The 16,431-nt window shown below is 39.7% G+C and overlaps 1 protein-coding gene across 2 annotated transcripts in view; it reads right to left on the bottom strand.

The window, feature by feature from the left end:
- The window catches only part of LOC143890042 (RNA helicase family protein), a 136,641-nt gene extending 133,040 nt beyond the window's left edge, over nt 1–3,601 (bottom strand). For both annotated transcript variants that reach the window (XR_013255107.1, XM_077394566.1), the window contains exon 1: nt 3,169–3,601. Coding sequence is in view for 1 of the 2 variants with exons in the window: in XM_077394566.1 (XP_077250681.1) it covers nt 3,169–3,368 (200 nt within the window). In the remaining variant the exon portion in view is untranslated. The remainder of the gene's footprint in view (nt 1–3,168) is intronic.
- Between the last annotated feature and the right edge of the window lie 12,830 nt (nt 3,602–16,431).

Below are 16,431 nucleotides of genomic sequence, written 5' to 3'. Positions count from 1 at the left end.
TGAAAAGAAGACTATCACGGCACAACACCTCTCTTGAACATTTCACCAAACACTTGGTATGCACCGTTGAGGCCACGGAAGACAACGAAGATAGAGAAGGAAAACAAGGATTAGGATGGAGTGGATGGGGGATGAGGGTTTCAAAACATAAAGAATGAGAGAAAGAAAGGATTTAAACGAAAAAGAAATAGGTGAAAGAAACTAGAAAGATCCAACAAGGGTATGAACTTAGAGAAGAATGGCATTTAGGGATTGAGAACCAAAAAAGAGAGAGATTTATGGATCTAAGAAGAACGAGAAAGTAACAAAAAAGAAGAAAAAGAGTGGATTAGGAGAAGAAAGAACAAGATTTATGGATAAAGAACCAACAGGAACAAGAAAAGAAAGATTTGTATGAGAAAAGAGGGAAAAGAATGTACAAGGATGGATCTTTTTTTCAGGTTTTGTCTTTTTTTCGTTTTGGAGAATAGATGGATTTACAAATGGTATTTATAAGAAAAGATTTGGGGTTTAGGGACCCAAGAGACAGGATTTAGGGTTTGGATGGATGGATTTGGGGTTTTGGATGGAGATTTAGGGTTTCTAGGATACCAAAAGGGATTTGGGAAGAAGATTTCTTCCTACATGGGAATTCAAAAGAGAAAGAAAGGGAAGATTTAGGTTATGGGATTAGAGATTGGGGATTTTGTGTTGAGATTTAGGGCCCGTTTGGATACCTTATATTTTGTATTTGGATTTGGAATTGAGTTTTGAGTACAAAATGAATAGATCTGCCAGCTCATGGTGAGGGAGACAGAGATGGAAGGGGGTACTTCCTACTGCAGGGGGGAGGTTGAGGAGCAAAGAGGGTGAAGGAAAGTGCAAGATCTCTGGATTTCCAATTACTTATTTCCACAGCTTATTTGGAAATCTGATTTTTTTCACTGTCAGCCGCTGAATTGGAAATTCAAGGATTTGATCTGGATTCAAATGTCAACGCAAAAAGGGCGGCAAATGAGAGAATTCCAAATCAAAATCTTCTCGGCATCCAAACGGGCCCTTAGGGTTTCGGGGTGGGATGTGGATGGAGGTGTGGGGAATAGGATTTGGGGAATAGGGTTTAGATGGACGTTTAGGGGAATAAAAAGGAGGAAGATACGTCAACAAGGGGTAGGGGAGATGGGGAGATGGGGAAATGTCGTTTTTTGATTTGGGGGAGGTGGCGAACAAACGGAAAAGAAGGAATACGGCAATGTATTTTGGGATGGGGGGTTTACCACAAACAAAAAAAGGAAGGAAAAAGAAAAGGGGTTCGCAAGAGGGTTGGAAAGAGGGGTCACAACAAAGGGAGATGTGCAATAGTGCAATGGGGGTGGGGACAGGGGACTGTGGTAGAGAAGATAGAGAGGGTTATGGCGAGAAATAGTGCACAAGGGGGGGTTTCCGGAAAACCCAAAATGGGTTTGCGCAAGCGGGAAGAGAGAGGGTTACAGGAAAAAAACCAACAAAATGGGAGAGATTTTAGGGTTTGGGATTGCGCAAATGAGCAAATGTTTGACAAAGAGATACGGAGGAAAAACAAAGGGAAAAAACATGGATGGGAGAGAGAGAGAGATGATTAGGACTCTTCTTTCCTCTTTCTTTATCTATAGATCGGATTTGGCTCTGATAGCATGTTAGAAATTGAGTTAGGGTTAGAGTAGAAGAAGAAGAGGAATGGAGGGATGGAGAGTCTCCACTAGGGAGCTCCTCATGTAAATGATGTATATATAGGCCCATCTATGGCAACAAACGTACAAAGACTATAATACCCTCTACTTTATAAATAATGGCTAATCTACCCTTACATTATTCAACACATACAATAGTTAAGCTTAATGATTTGAAGTCGTTTCTCCAAGAGTTCCATGTGTGAGACCCTTCACCCACTCCCTGATATGAAGACTAGATCCAAGATTCGGATATTTTGCCAAAAGGCCATAATTATTGATGCCCATATTCATTTTTTTACTAAGTAATCTTAATCTCCACCAGTAGCCTTGTTTTGAATCAGTAGAGAAAGTACGGATGGAAGGAGAAGAAGATTGAGAGGAAGGAAGAGAAGAAGGAAAAAATTCAGGAAAATTAGGGTTCGATTACCCCCAGTCTTATTTTTATGAGACTTCATAATTATACCAATTATACCCCTCTAGATTATATAATACATTATATCTAGACATCTAACATGCCTAACTTGCATAGTATTGGCTTTAGCTTCATCCCGACTACACCTTTCTTCAGAAATTCAACCAACCGATCTCCGGTCTTCACAAATGGTAAACAAATTTCTGAGGAAGATACCCTTTCTCTAATGAAGTGTCAACCCACCTCTACATGCTTAGTTCTGCCATGCTGCATAGGATTATGAGCTATGTTGATGGCATCCTCAGTAGAATTTTATTTGATCATTCGTAATAAACACAATCTCAGATAATAAAGTTTATAATGACAACTTAGAGCTCTTCTCATATGCCTTTAAGAATATTGCAGTACTCACTAACACTTACTTCTTGTTGACATAGGAACATATTCTCATACAACTAATATAATTGAGATATATCTTGATCCATAGAATACATCTCAAGGTACATCCTCCCAAACTTATTTGGTTGTATCCACAAACATGAAATCCGCACTAACAATAGATTCTGTTAAAACTTGTAGTACTTTACCCAATAAAAGGTATTTTGGGAATTTGTATTTTAAATTTAATCTATGATTTGTGGACACGGACACGAGTGTTGCGTTTCGACACGGACACGGAGTGTCGGACACGGCAAGCTCCCAAAATTTATAAACGGGGACACGGCTAAAACAGACATTGGTGGAAATGTCAAAATTTCGGCAATTTCGATGGAATTTCGACAATTTCGGTGGGCATCTTTAAAAAGTCGGCGGAAATATTTAAAATTTCGATGGAAATCTTGTAAATATGGGTGAAAACGAAATTTCAGTGAAATCCTCTAAAAACGATTCATTGTGAATTTCGTTTCAGCCTCGGCCGAAATTTAAAACGATGCTAATGTGATGAGAAGGCAAACGTAGCACGTCCCACTTAAATCGTTTCAACAGGTAGATAAGGTAAGATAATTCAAGGACTGAGAGAGCAAAAATTAAAAGGAGAAACGAAAAAACTTGAAATAAGATTACCTTGCGACAGAAACAGCAGCGACTCTGCGGGGCTGTGTGACGGCAATGATTCCGGATCTAGTGTAGCCTTTTCTGTGCAATATCTGAGAGAGCTGAGTGCTCTTTCCCGAACCCGTTTCTCCTATTATAACCACCACGGGATTTTGCTCAACTGTTTCAACGATTTTAGCTTCGAAATTGAGGATCGGAAGAACAACCATTGGTGTAGAATCAATGGCTCGGTGTGGCAGAGAAAACTAAAATGACTTTGAAGTAGAAGAAAGGGTTTTGAAGATGGAAGGGTTTTTAGGCTACGTCTTCCCTCGCTGACGGATGGAGAGGAATTAAAAGGGGGACTAGTCGTGGGGCAAAAGTAATAATACGCTCAATGCGGAGTCCGCACCCAGAGCCAAACCGATTTAATTTCGGGCTGGGTTAGCGCAGAGGCATTGTTTTTTTCGAAATATTGGGCAACCCTATTACGTGCGCCTCCCTCTAATTTTATAGTGATTTTCGAAATATATTTTTAGCTTTATGTTTTTTTCGGGAAAAATACAGATACACCCCCTCAATTATGGTCAAATTCCACTTCTAAACCCGTGGTTTCGAAGTTACCAAAGACACCCCCTAAACTATCCGTGGTTTTTTTAAGGTGGACGGATAGGAGGAAATGACTATAATGCCCTCATCTTCCCCGGCTAAAAATTAGAGTTTTCAAACCTGAAAAAACTGAAAATTAGGGTTTGATTCAAACCCTTGTTTATTTATCAGCACAAACCCTCGATGTAGGGGTTTTATTTATCTTCATTCACATCATTATTATGCCTTGCACAGAAAGCATAATATTTTAGATCTTTTTTTTTTTTTTTTTTATAAGTGTTTTTTCTTGAAATGTGGGGTTTGATGTAACCATGGAGTGGGGTTTCATTGTCTGTGGTGGAGATGGCGGCGGCGGCGGCGGCGGCCGGAGATGGCAATGACGGCGGTGGCAAATGGCGTAACCCTAATCCCTCTGCAAATGGCGTAACCCTAATCCCTCTGCAAATGGCTTAAAACCAGTGATGAGGGTATTTCTATCTTCAAAATATTAACCATGGTTAATTTTAGTCATTTTTAAACTAACGGACCATCAACAGAAGGGGTCTACTTAAAAATGTCAAAAAGTTGAGGGGGTGTCTTTGGTGCCTTCGATACCACGGGGTTAGAAGTGGAATTTGTTCATAGTTGAGGGGGTGTATCTGTATTTTTCCCTTTTTTCTTGTATTTTTCTAATTTTTCCTTAGGCTGAGCCCAACTCGACTCAACCTATCCTGATTTGGAAATAAACGGGTTAGACGCAATTAGGATTTTGAGATTTAAAGCTCAGGTTGGGTCGGGTTAGGGTTGAGAGAATGCTGTCACGGGTTAGGCTAGGATTGGCCTAAAGTAGACCCAATTTTGGCCTGAGTTGCACCCCTGCCTCTTTGTGATAAGATGAGGCACTCCTACTATTATAGAGCGAACATCACGACATTTTGTAACATGATACCTCACTGTAAAATAGTGCACCCCAACTTTGCTTGATCAATGACTCTCCATGTGTGTTGGATCTCAAATGATCAGAAAATCATGGATCTCAAATGATCAGAAAATCATGTGCATTAGAACAGGGGACTGATGTATGTACTACCATACTTTGATAATGGCACTCCTCACTTTGTTTTACACTTATCTAATTAGATGTTGATTAGTGGGGAAGGATGGATCCATTTCACTTCGGACGGTACGCGGTTACGGTTTATGGTTGTGGAAGGGGGAGAGAGAGATAGGGATAGAGAGATCATTGAAAAGAAATCTTCATTCACATCATTATTATGCCTTGCACAGAAAGCATAATATTTTAGATCTTTTTTTGTTTTGTTTTTATAAGTGTTTTTTCTTGAAATGTGGGGTTTGATGTAACCATGGAGTGGGGTTTCATTGTCTGTGGTGGAGATGGCGGCGGCGGCCGGAGATGGCATTGACGGCGGTGGCAAATGGCGTAACCCTAATCCCTCTGCAAATGGCGTAACCCTAATCCCTCTGCAAATGGCTTAAAACCAGTGATGAGGGTATTTCTATCTTCAAAATATTAACCATGGTTAATTTTAGTCATTTTTAAACTAACGGACCATCAACAGAAGGGGTCTACTTAAAAATGTCAAAAAGTTGAGGGGGTGTCTTTGGTGCCTTCGATACCACGGGGTTAGAAGTGGAATTTGTTCATAGTTGAGGGGGTGTATCTGTATTTTTCCCTTTTTTCTTGTATTTTTCTAATTTTTCCTTAGGCTGAGCCCAACTCGACTCAACCTATCCTGATTTGGAAATAAACGGGTTAGACGCAATTAGGATTTTGAGATTTAAAGCTCAGGTTGGGTCGGGTTAGGGTTGAGAGAATGCTGTCACGGGTTAGGCTAGGATTGGCCTAAAGTAGACCCAATTTTGGCCTGAGTTGCACCCCTGCCTCTTTGTGATAAGATGAGGCACTCCTACTATTATAGAGCGAACATCACGACATTTTGTAACATGATACCTCACTGTAAAATAGTGCACCCCAACTTTGCTTGATCAATGACTCTCCATGTGTGTTGGATCTCAAATGATCAGAAAATCATGGATCTCAAATGATCAGAAAATCATGTGCATTAGAACAGGGGACTGATGTATGTACTACCATACTTTGATAATGGCACTCCTCACTTTGTTTTACACTTATCTAATTAGATGTTGATTAGTGGGGAAGGATGGATCCATTTCACTTCGGACGGTACGCGGTTACGGTTTATGGTTGTGGAAGGGGGAGAGAGAGATAGGGATAGAGAGATCATTGAAAAGAAATCTTCATTCACATCATTATTATGCCTTGCACAGAAAGCATAATATTTTAGATCTTTTTTTGTTTTGTTTTTATAAGTGTTTTTTCTTGAAATGTGGGGTTTGATGTAACCATGGAGTGGGGTTTCATTGTCTGTGGTGGAGATGGCGGCGGCGGCCGGAGATGGCATTGACGGCGGTGGCAAATGGCGTAACCCTAATCCCTCTGCAAATGGCGTAACCCTAATCCCTCTGCAAATGGCTTAAAACCAGTGATGAGGGTATTTCTATCTTCAAAATATTAACCATGGTTAATTTTAGTCATTTTTAAACTAACGGACCATCAACAGAAGGGGTCTACTTAAAAATGTCAAAAAGTTGAGGGGGTGTCTTTGGTGCCTTCGATACCACGGGGTTAGAAGTGGAATTTGTCCATAGTTGAGGGGTTGTATCTGTATTTTTCCCTTTTTTCTTGTATTTTTCTAATTTTTCCTTAGGCTGAGCCCAACTCGACTCAACCTATCCTGATTTGGAAATAAACGGGTTAGACGCAATTAGGATTTTGAGATTTAAAGCTCAGGTTGGGTCGGGTTAGGGTTGAGAGAATGCTGTCACGGGTTGGGCTAGGATTGGCCTAAAGTAGACCCAATTTTGGCCTGAGTTGCACCCCTGCCTCTTTGTGATAAGATGAGGCACTCCTACTATTATAGAGCGAACATCACGACATTTTGTAACATGATACCTCACTGTAAAATAGTGCACCCCAACTTTGCTTGATCAATGACTCTCCATGTGTGTTGGATCTCAAATGATCAGAAAATCATGGATCTCAAATGATCAGAAAATCATGTGCATTAGAACAGGGGACTGATGTATGTACTACCATACTTTGATAATGGCACTCCTCACTTTGTTTTACACTTATCTAATTAGATGTTGATTAGTGGGGAAGGATGGATCCATTTCACTTCGGACGGTACGCGGTTACGGTTTATGGTTGTGGAAGGGGGAGAGAGAGATAGGGATAGAGAGATCATTGAAAAGAAAAGTAGGAAAATGAAATTTTTTATTAGGATTTTTAAATATTACAAAAATACCCTAAGGGGGGTTTCATATTGGTGCGCTCAATCGGATTTTCTAGCTATGTCTAGGTCACGATCTGAAATACTTTTGGACCTTAGGATGGGGATCCCAGGTGTTGTAACCAAATCATGTCCATTACCATTTGGGTCCTTTGGATCCCTTGAGTCATCTAGGTCCATTGACACCCCTAACTAAGATAGCATAACAGGTGTGCAAAGCTAATAAAAAAGGTGTTAAAAAAAACTAGTGAAATTGTCAAACTATGAAAGAGAACTATTGACGTGTATTGTCACACCCCGACCCGACCCTCAGGGCACGTGGCAGGTGCCGCTCACTCACTAGGCCAACCCGGCAGGCGTGTAAGGCCTCTTAATCAAATAACTTATCCATATAAGCATGATAATAAACATAATATCTACATTGATCTAGATGTACATAATATAAACTCTCTCTCTCTCTCTCTCATATATACATTTGAGTCTAGAACATCTGACCAAATAAAACAAAAGTATATACAACCCATACTCACACTCTAGCATGGTCTCTTTACGGATCTCAAAAGAAACAACACCAGGAATCAGCTACTTAGTATATGAAAACAAAGCAACAACATTGCATAAGCATAAAGCCTGTAAGCACCAAAGTGTTCTAACAGTGTAATACTACATGCTATAAATTTTAGTAATGCGTATTTATACTATATGTATCATATTCTTACTTATTACCCTGTAAATAAAAGGGTGTATATATATATATATATATATATATATATATATATATATATATATATAATCATAACTGGGCCAATACTATAGCGCTATTAGAATCAGAACCTGAATCAGAATTAGAATCACAAACAGATGCATATGCAGATGTATGTATGCTCAGAATCAGAATTAGAATCATCTCACAACCCAAGAGTGCCAGGGGGAGTACCCTTGTTTTACAGAGCCTGCGGGCATTTACAGAATTGGCACCCATAGGCTTTCAGAATCCTTATCTTTTCAATATCTTTTACAAAACTTAACTGGTGTTAGGGGTGTTCATTATTCAGTTAAAACCGAATAACCGAACCGAACCGAATTGGTTTGGTTTTTTTCTTTTCGGTTCGGTTTCGATTTTTTTTTTGGAAATTCGGTTATTCGGTTTCAGTTTCAGTTATCTCAAAAAAAATCGGTTAACCGAATAACCGAAATAATGGATGAAAACCATTTTTTTTCCAAAAAAAAGTGATATATGTGCACTCTGTGGGATGATCAAAACCGTCCATTTGATTGATCACAACTTAATTAGGTTGTGCTCAAAAAATTATTTCGATCAGAAGATCCTAGCCCTCCGATCTAAACCAAGATTTTACTTTTTGCCCTCTTTTCCTCCCACAATTCGGTTATTCGGTCAAATGATCCGAATAACCGTTTAATCGGTTCGGTTTCGGTTCGGTTTCTCATAAATTTGGTTTCGGTTTCGGTTCAAATTTTGGAAAACCGAAATAAATTCGGTTTTAAGTTTTCGGTTTTTTCGGTTCGGTTTTAACCGAATAAGCACCCCTAGCTGGTGAGGCTAAGTATATGAGAATGCACATAACTCACCCATAGCTACTCTTGAAGGAGGAAACATACCCATGCATGCTGAATGGTATGATGCATATGCGAGATATATTCTGTGTATACATGTATATATACTAGATAAATAGATAAGGGAAAATGATTAAAAAAATGCAAAGTTTTATGTAAATTGTTAATAAAGGGTAGTGATTTGAAAATTATAAAATAAGGGGTGTGAGGTGAGAGAAAATGTCTTTTAAGACAAATATACCCTTTTTTAACTTTTTCTTTCTTACTTTCGTTTTTTACTTTTTACACTGTTTTTTTTTACCGTTCTCTTCTCAAACGAGCCTCTCTTCTCGGTGGAGAAACGAAACTTCTCACCGTCGTACGTCGGCGTCAATCTCGCTGAAGCACGACCTACTTGCCGGAAAGCATCCCCTTTTGCCGGAAATCAGTTTCGTCCACTATAGAAAGGTAATTTTTAAACATTTCATCTAGGGTTTTGTTTATTTTGGGTTTTTTTCGTGATGGGTTGGATCTCACACACCACGAACCATGTTTGTTGGTATCTGAACCTGTTTTAAGTACCTCTTTGGTAGTTTGTGAGACGGATTTGCATTAGTATGTAGTTTTGAAGCCTTTGAAATGCTTTGCAAGGGGTTTCATTTGGATGGATTTAGAAATTTTAGGGTTTTAATGGGCTGGAACCATTAATTGTTAGAAATAAAATATTTTGATATAGGGTTTCTAGGTTTTCAATGGTTGGGCTTTGATTTTGTGTTTCAAAGGGTTTCGTTGAGGGCTTTAAATGGGAACAATGATCTCATTTAGGGTTTCAATCGGTTTGGGGTTTATTTTGGGTTTTAAAGGGTTTCATTTAGGGTTTGAGAGGGTGTAAATATTTTCATTTATGGTTTGAATGGCTTTGAATGGTTTAGGTTTTCATTTAGGGTTTGAATGGCTTTGAATGGTTTAGGTTTTCATTTAGAGTTTGAATTGTTTTGCACTATTTTGCTGATCTTTGCAATTTCCTTTTTATTTTTAAAAGTCATGCTAATTTCAAGTTGTTGGATATTCTTTTTTTGGTATGCAGCAATTCATGAGTGGAATCCATTTTACGATCAAGAGCAATTTTGATTAGTGGAAGGCTTCTTTCCGCAGAGTAAATTTCACAGTTGTTGATAAAGCTAGTAAGAAAGTCCTTTAAACACTACAGGTTCATGTTATTGATATTTTGCCTGTCTCTCTAATGCCATCATGGAACAAAATTGGCTATGGTTTCAAAAACACGTGTTTTAAAAAAAAAAAAAATCTTTTGCATTCTAATGGAACTCGTATCAAGGTTAACTATGTGAAATACAAAGGGAAGAGGAAGAATGAGGAGTAAAAGAGGAAGATATGAGTAGAGAGAATTCATGCCTTTTGTGGGGACATCCCTCTGTTATTACGAATCAACATGCAAAGATAAATATTATACCAATGCCTTTAATGAGAAACCTAAATGAGAGTAAAAAAGATGTATAAAAAAACACTATGTAAGTATGATTTATATTTTCTGGCACTCCTCTCACGGTGCTGGTACATAAATGTTGAGCTCCTTTGCCGTTATTTATAACGGCAAAGGAGTTTCAAAAAAGTGGAATAATAATTTCTGAGTATTTTATTAATCGAATGAAGATGACATGTACGTTAGATAAAAAAAAAGAGAACAGTTCATCGGCATCCTTATCCATTGTAAATTTGTAGTTGAAAATCTGCCCATACCCCTTAATAGTCAACCGATCTGCCATTCTAACTTTTTATGTAAAACCCTGCCCTTGCAGCCTTTACACTTTAGCACTGCACCAGTGATGTAAACCTCAGCCTACAACTTGTTTCCCTTTGGAAACTACTATCAGTCCTTAAACCTGAATTTTTTTTTTCTGAAATCCTAATACTTCAGCCCTAGTTCATACCCAAGATCTGTCATACTACCATGGAGATTTGTCGGAATTCCAAGTTGAGATTGTGAATGATATAGACTAGCAAATTCATAAGAAACATGACTAAATTGAGCGAGTAATGTGGGTGAAGACTATGCGTATGAGACAGTGGAAAATATCAACAATACTTGGTGAAGTGGGAGAATGAGATTCATGGAGGAGATAAATGGATTTGTAGTGAAGATTTGGAAAAGCTAGGTACTGATTCATTTCAACTCTACGAAGCTTCGGATATGTACTCAAGCTCCTTTGCCGTTATTTATATATTGTTACATATCGGCTATTTTTGTAAAGGATTCATATGCCGACCCCAACTAGTTTGGGACAAAGGCTTAGTTGAGATGAGTTGAGTACATATCGGCTATAAAAACAAAAAAAAGTATGCTACTTCAACGAAACAGATTTATAGAGAAAACTAAAAGAACACATGTAAATTTATTTACTATCATCAGATCAACATGAAAAAAACAGAAATCCAAGTTAGGATTCCACCTTTTATTCGATGAGCTGCAAAAAGATTTGAGTTAAATAATCCATGAGAGCATCTGGGGACTCCAATACAGGACTGAAGGGGTGATGGAAAACCACTTGGAGTTGGCAAGGTGTTTCCTCCGCAGAAATCTGTCAATATGAAATGCAATGGTATGTATTAATGGTTGTTTGTGGTGACGAAGAACCAATGTGGAGGAAAGCGATGACATTTTGCATGCCTGGTTTTTTGGATGGGGCATCTTTCTCGAACCTGAATTGAGCGAATGCCCCTGGTTTGATGCATCTATTTGGTGTGTGGTGGTGGAAAGGAGGGAGGGGGAGGGAGAGAATGTTGATAGTAAATTTAAATGTATAGTGATATCGGATATGTTGCTGCTTATTATGATTTAAGGGTGCATCTGAGCACACCTAATAGATCTTTAACATGCGGAATGCATTTTAAAATGTAAATTTAGTATCTTAACCCGAATCATCTTCTTCCCTCCATCTTACCGTGAACTTTACTGATGAAAACATAATCATGCCTACGTGCTTTGGTTGCATGCAATTAACGGGGAAAAAACCCCGGTTCCTTTCATCATTTGATCTGTGGACTGGAGATTGTTGAAAGAAGACACTTCAATACTAGTTTGTATGCATCATTGAAGTTGAACTTGGACATTTTTTAAGTATGCCATGGTGCTTGCTACCCTGCTAAATCTAAATTCTTAATTTTTTTTCTCTCCAGGTTACCTCTCACCTGTTCTTTGGAGAACCCTGACTCGAGCAGTTTCACATGATTCTTGTCATTTGACTGTCTATGTTGCTACCTCTATAAGGTTATCTCAGCTCTCACTGCCATTTATGGTGTAATGTTTCCATAATTTGTATTACCTTGAAGCCTTATAATGTCTTCATATCCACTATTGTTGCTATAAGTATTATTTTTTCTGAATGGTATCTATTTCAAATTTTATATTCTTCAGCTTTCTGCAGATAAGGACCGGAAGCGGCTCCCTTTTTTACTTTCTGAACCCCCCTAACCACCTAAGCGAAAACCTCTATAGTCATGCGGCGTGCCAAGCAAACAAAGAAGAATGTGAATTTAGACGAAGGGTCTTCCCACCGCAAACGACGTGGGAGGGCTATCCGTGAGCCCTCCCCTAGTCCTCCTGCCTCTGACGAGGATATGGGCAATGAGGATGAAGATGTAGAGGTCGGCTCCCTCAGTCGTATAGAAACGAAGGGCATACTTCGAGGCAGGAAAGTCATTTTTAAAGATCTAGAAGTTTTTAATGTGAAACCCTTATTTATGGCCTTTGGATGGGTCAATTTTCTCAAAATTCACTGTGACTCGTACCCGACTCTCGTGAAGCAATTCTATGCCAATTACAGATTCGACAGAGATTTGAAGGTGTTCCAATCCAGAGCAAACAATAAAACCATCCATATGACACTTCAAAAGTTTTGTGAAGTTGTCTCTCTTCCCACCACAGGCGACGAAATCTACTTTTGGCCCGGTAATATAGATGACATTAGTGCCTGTATACATGATCCGGTCGTCGCCTATAGGGAGCTTGGTTGCGAAGGTCCACCTACTGACGGCTCAACCAACGTATCGTACAATTCCCTCAGCCCTATGTGCAAAGTCCTACACAAGATTCTGACGAGCAATATCACGCCTCGCGGAGGCAATGATGACATGGTCCAGCCTTTTGAGGCTTTTATTATGCACCGACTTCTTCGCGGCACGGCCTTTCACCTTGGCTATATCCTCTTTAGGTTCATGGAGGACACGAGGACGAAGGCCTTGGCTAGTCTACCATTCGGGATGCTTCTCACGCATGTCTTCAACCATGAGATGTTGATACAAGGTGGTGAAGAACGCCTTAGTCCCTCTACTATGTTCAATGCTAAAACTATAAAGGCCATGCGGCTTGATATACAGGGCCCTACTCCCCCTCCTCGTCAGCCGGGTCAACGTTTTGCATCACATGAGTTTGTTGCGCAGGAGCTTCGTGCACATCGTCAGTACCTTGACGGGCAGTTTACCGCGGTTCATCAGCTTCTAGAATCCCATCATCAGGACCAATTGGCGACTCAGCAAGCTTTGACTGGGCTACGCACCGAGGTCTCCACCCTCCGTCAGGACTACGCCACGGCAGTCACCTCCCTCCGCCAGGACTACGGCACAGCGGTCACCTCACTCACGGAGCAGGTTTCTTCACTCACCAACTTGGTCCGCCGTCTGTTGCCCCCAGATCATTAGACCGTTGCTGTGCAATTTTTTTTTTGTTTACTGTTTTTGGCATGTATATGGATCGTATGTTATTATGGTTGTTGTGGTTGATATTATGGATTGATGGATGTTATGTTATATACGAGTTTCATATGTTATTATGGATGGATGGATGATATGTTACTATGGTTCTATTTCTGTGTCTTGGATGCATGGTATGTTTGTGATGGTTGTTATGAATTTGATTCAAGTATCTATATAGCTATGGTTGTTTTAAGTGATTTTTGGTGGTTTAAGTTTGGATGGTTTAGCTCCCACTCGTACGGTTTGTTATGGTTGCTATGAGTTGGGGAGCCGTATGTTGTTTGAAGTGATGTTTGATTGTTTAAATTTGAAGGGATTAGCTACGGTTGTCGTATTTGGTGTTGATGATCTTTACGTATGGTTGTTTGAAGTTACTTGGGGAACCTTGTGTTGTTTCAAGTGATTAGTTATGGTTTCTCTATCCTTGTTGTTTCAATGGAGTAATATTGTGTTTGAATAGACTAATATAGTGTTTGAAGTTATTGTTGTTGGTTTCGACAGAAACAGACCAACTTAAGAAAATTGTGGATCTTTCCCATCAATTATTTGCATTTTTGTCATGGTGAGTAACTGTTCTATTTTCCGTTTGTATCTCCTCGTGTTTCTACCTCAACTGTTTCATAGTGCCATTTTTTTGCAGGTGAAATATGTCTTATCTAGATGCTGTCCGTCACGCTTTCACCAATCCGTAAAAAAGATTCGGTTACGGGATGCACATAGGGATTTCATAAAGGAGACCCCATTTACAGATTTGATTCTGCATGAGGGCCTCGAAGATGTGGAGTTGCAGAAGAAGATTTTGATGACATTGGTAAATAAATGGGATCCCAAACGGAAAGCATTTTGTTTGGGCGGCATTGTAGTCCTGTTTCTAGTTAGTGATGTAGCGAAAATATTAGGTTTAAGTATGATTAGGGAAAGGCCACAATTAGATTGGTCTAGCAGGGATAGTGTGAATGGTTGGAGGTTTGGGGCTCCAACCGCCACCTTTGACGAGGTGGTCAAGGTTATTCATGCCGATATGGATTCAGACGAAGAAGACTTCGTGAAGTCGACTGTGAAACATTTGATGTTGTTATTCTGCAGCATTGTCTTGTTTGCGCAGAGGGACCAGAAGGCATGTTCTTGCCTCTTCCAGTATATTGATCTGCAGACTATAGGAAATGTTGCATGGGCTTATCTCATTCATGAGTTCTTGGTCAGATCATTAGATTCACATACTGCACTCCGTGGAAAAGGACATATATTGGGTTGCTCTATCATTTTACAGGTAATTTTCCATTCATTGCATATAATTTTTTATTTCTATCTTATACGGATCTAATCTAGTTTGATATCAGGTATGGCTATTTGAGCATACCACGTTATGGGCACCTAATTGTCCTGATGCATATCCGCGTCTATTTAAGTGGACCGCTCAGATGGATACGAAGAAGATGGAGCATAAACAGTTGATTAACTGTATACTTCATAGGACGGTGAAAGCCTCAGAGGTGAGAGTATAATGCATGTTGGTCGTTGTATGTCTTTCGTGTTATTTTTTACAGTCGTATTTGTAATTAATAATATGAAATGTATTCCAGGTGGTTAGGAGGGTCGAAGCTGTGGCAAGGGAAGAATCTCTACTTCGAGTCGATGATTAACACGACGATGCTAGTATTCCTTGCGATTCAGTTAGTTCAATTGTGGTTGCAGTGGGGGATTGCATGGGTCCAACTGTGCCTGTACTGAGGGATCTAATGAGGCCAATTGCGACATATCAGAGGAGGGAACGAAGGAGGAGGAGTAGGAGAGGAAGAGGGGAACATGGGAAGTCTGAGGTACATGAATCCGTTACAAAGAGGTCAGTGGGGGATGGCATGGGTCCAATTGTGCCTGTAGTGGGGGATTCAATGGCGCCAACTGCAGCAGAGCAGGGGAGGGAAAGAAGGAGGAGGAGTAGGAGAGGAAGTGGGGCACATGAGAAGTCCGAAGTAGATGAATCTGTTACAAAGAGATCATTGTTGGAGAGGATAACCAAAGTTGAACGTGAAATGAGGGAGATAAAAACTCATTTGTTCGGGAGAGATTCGAGAAAGAGGGAAGGTTTGGAGTCAGGGAATGATATCCCAACGAAGATAACGAGAAAGAGAGAATGAGAGGCTGAAAATAAGGATGGGGAAGCCGAGATAGTGACTGTCAAGGGGGAAGTAGGGGATGGCATTTTTGTAGATGATATGGAAAAATATTTGGTTGATGATAGCGTAGAACATATCTCTATTGATAGCCTAATTACTCGGGATGTCAGGGATGCTGCAGCTAATATGGTTACTATCTTGCTTGACAGTCCTGATTTGAACCCCAGTCAGAGTAAGAAATCAAATAAGAAACAAGATAAAAAACTGATTGGGAGCATTGAAAAAAATGTGAAGCAACGTCGAAGGAGGTTACAACCTAGTAGAGCACTCAGTTCACCGTATGTCATAATCAAGCGGAAAAGCATTTATGCTCTTCGCAATGTCACCTGGCCTGCAGCGATGAAGGTGGATGCATTGGCAGCGCTACAACCTTGGTAAATTTTCGTACAACCTAAATTGTTTTGGAATTCTAATTTCTCCGATTTATTTCATAGATAGGTTGTTTCAGTACAATTATATGAGCAAAGGTCCATAGAGGGAGATAACTTTTTACTGGATTTGCAGTGACAGAGTCATTCACAGTGATGGGTACCACATGTGTAAAGAAGACTTGCTTATACTAACCGATCGTAGAGGGTGGTTATCATCTCCGGTAAGATGTCATATGGTTCACTTAGTAACGTAAAGAGTGAATAATGCGTTGCTACACATTTCTTCCTAAATTCCTTCTCGTTGACCTATGGTCTGTTCTGTAGATTGTTAATGTATATACGGATTACTTGAACTTGCAGGACGAATGTTTGCGAACGAAACAAAAGGGAGCATGCATTTGCCTTACTACCCATCTAGCTGTGAGATTAAATTCACTTATAAGTAATGATTTTTGTTTTTGAAGCTGCAGGCAATTCTAACATTTCTTTTTCTGGTTG

Source organism: Tasmannia lanceolata, unplaced genomic scaffold (assembly GCF_043159265.1).
Source record: "Tasmannia lanceolata isolate RefF3 unplaced genomic scaffold, GAP_Taslan_0.1 ptg000013l, whole genome shotgun sequence".
Classification (NCBI taxonomy): domain Eukaryota; kingdom Viridiplantae; phylum Streptophyta; class Magnoliopsida; order Canellales; family Winteraceae; genus Tasmannia; species Tasmannia lanceolata.
Note: the sequence above shows the minus strand (reverse complement) of the source record. Positions and strands in the feature narration are given on the sequence as shown.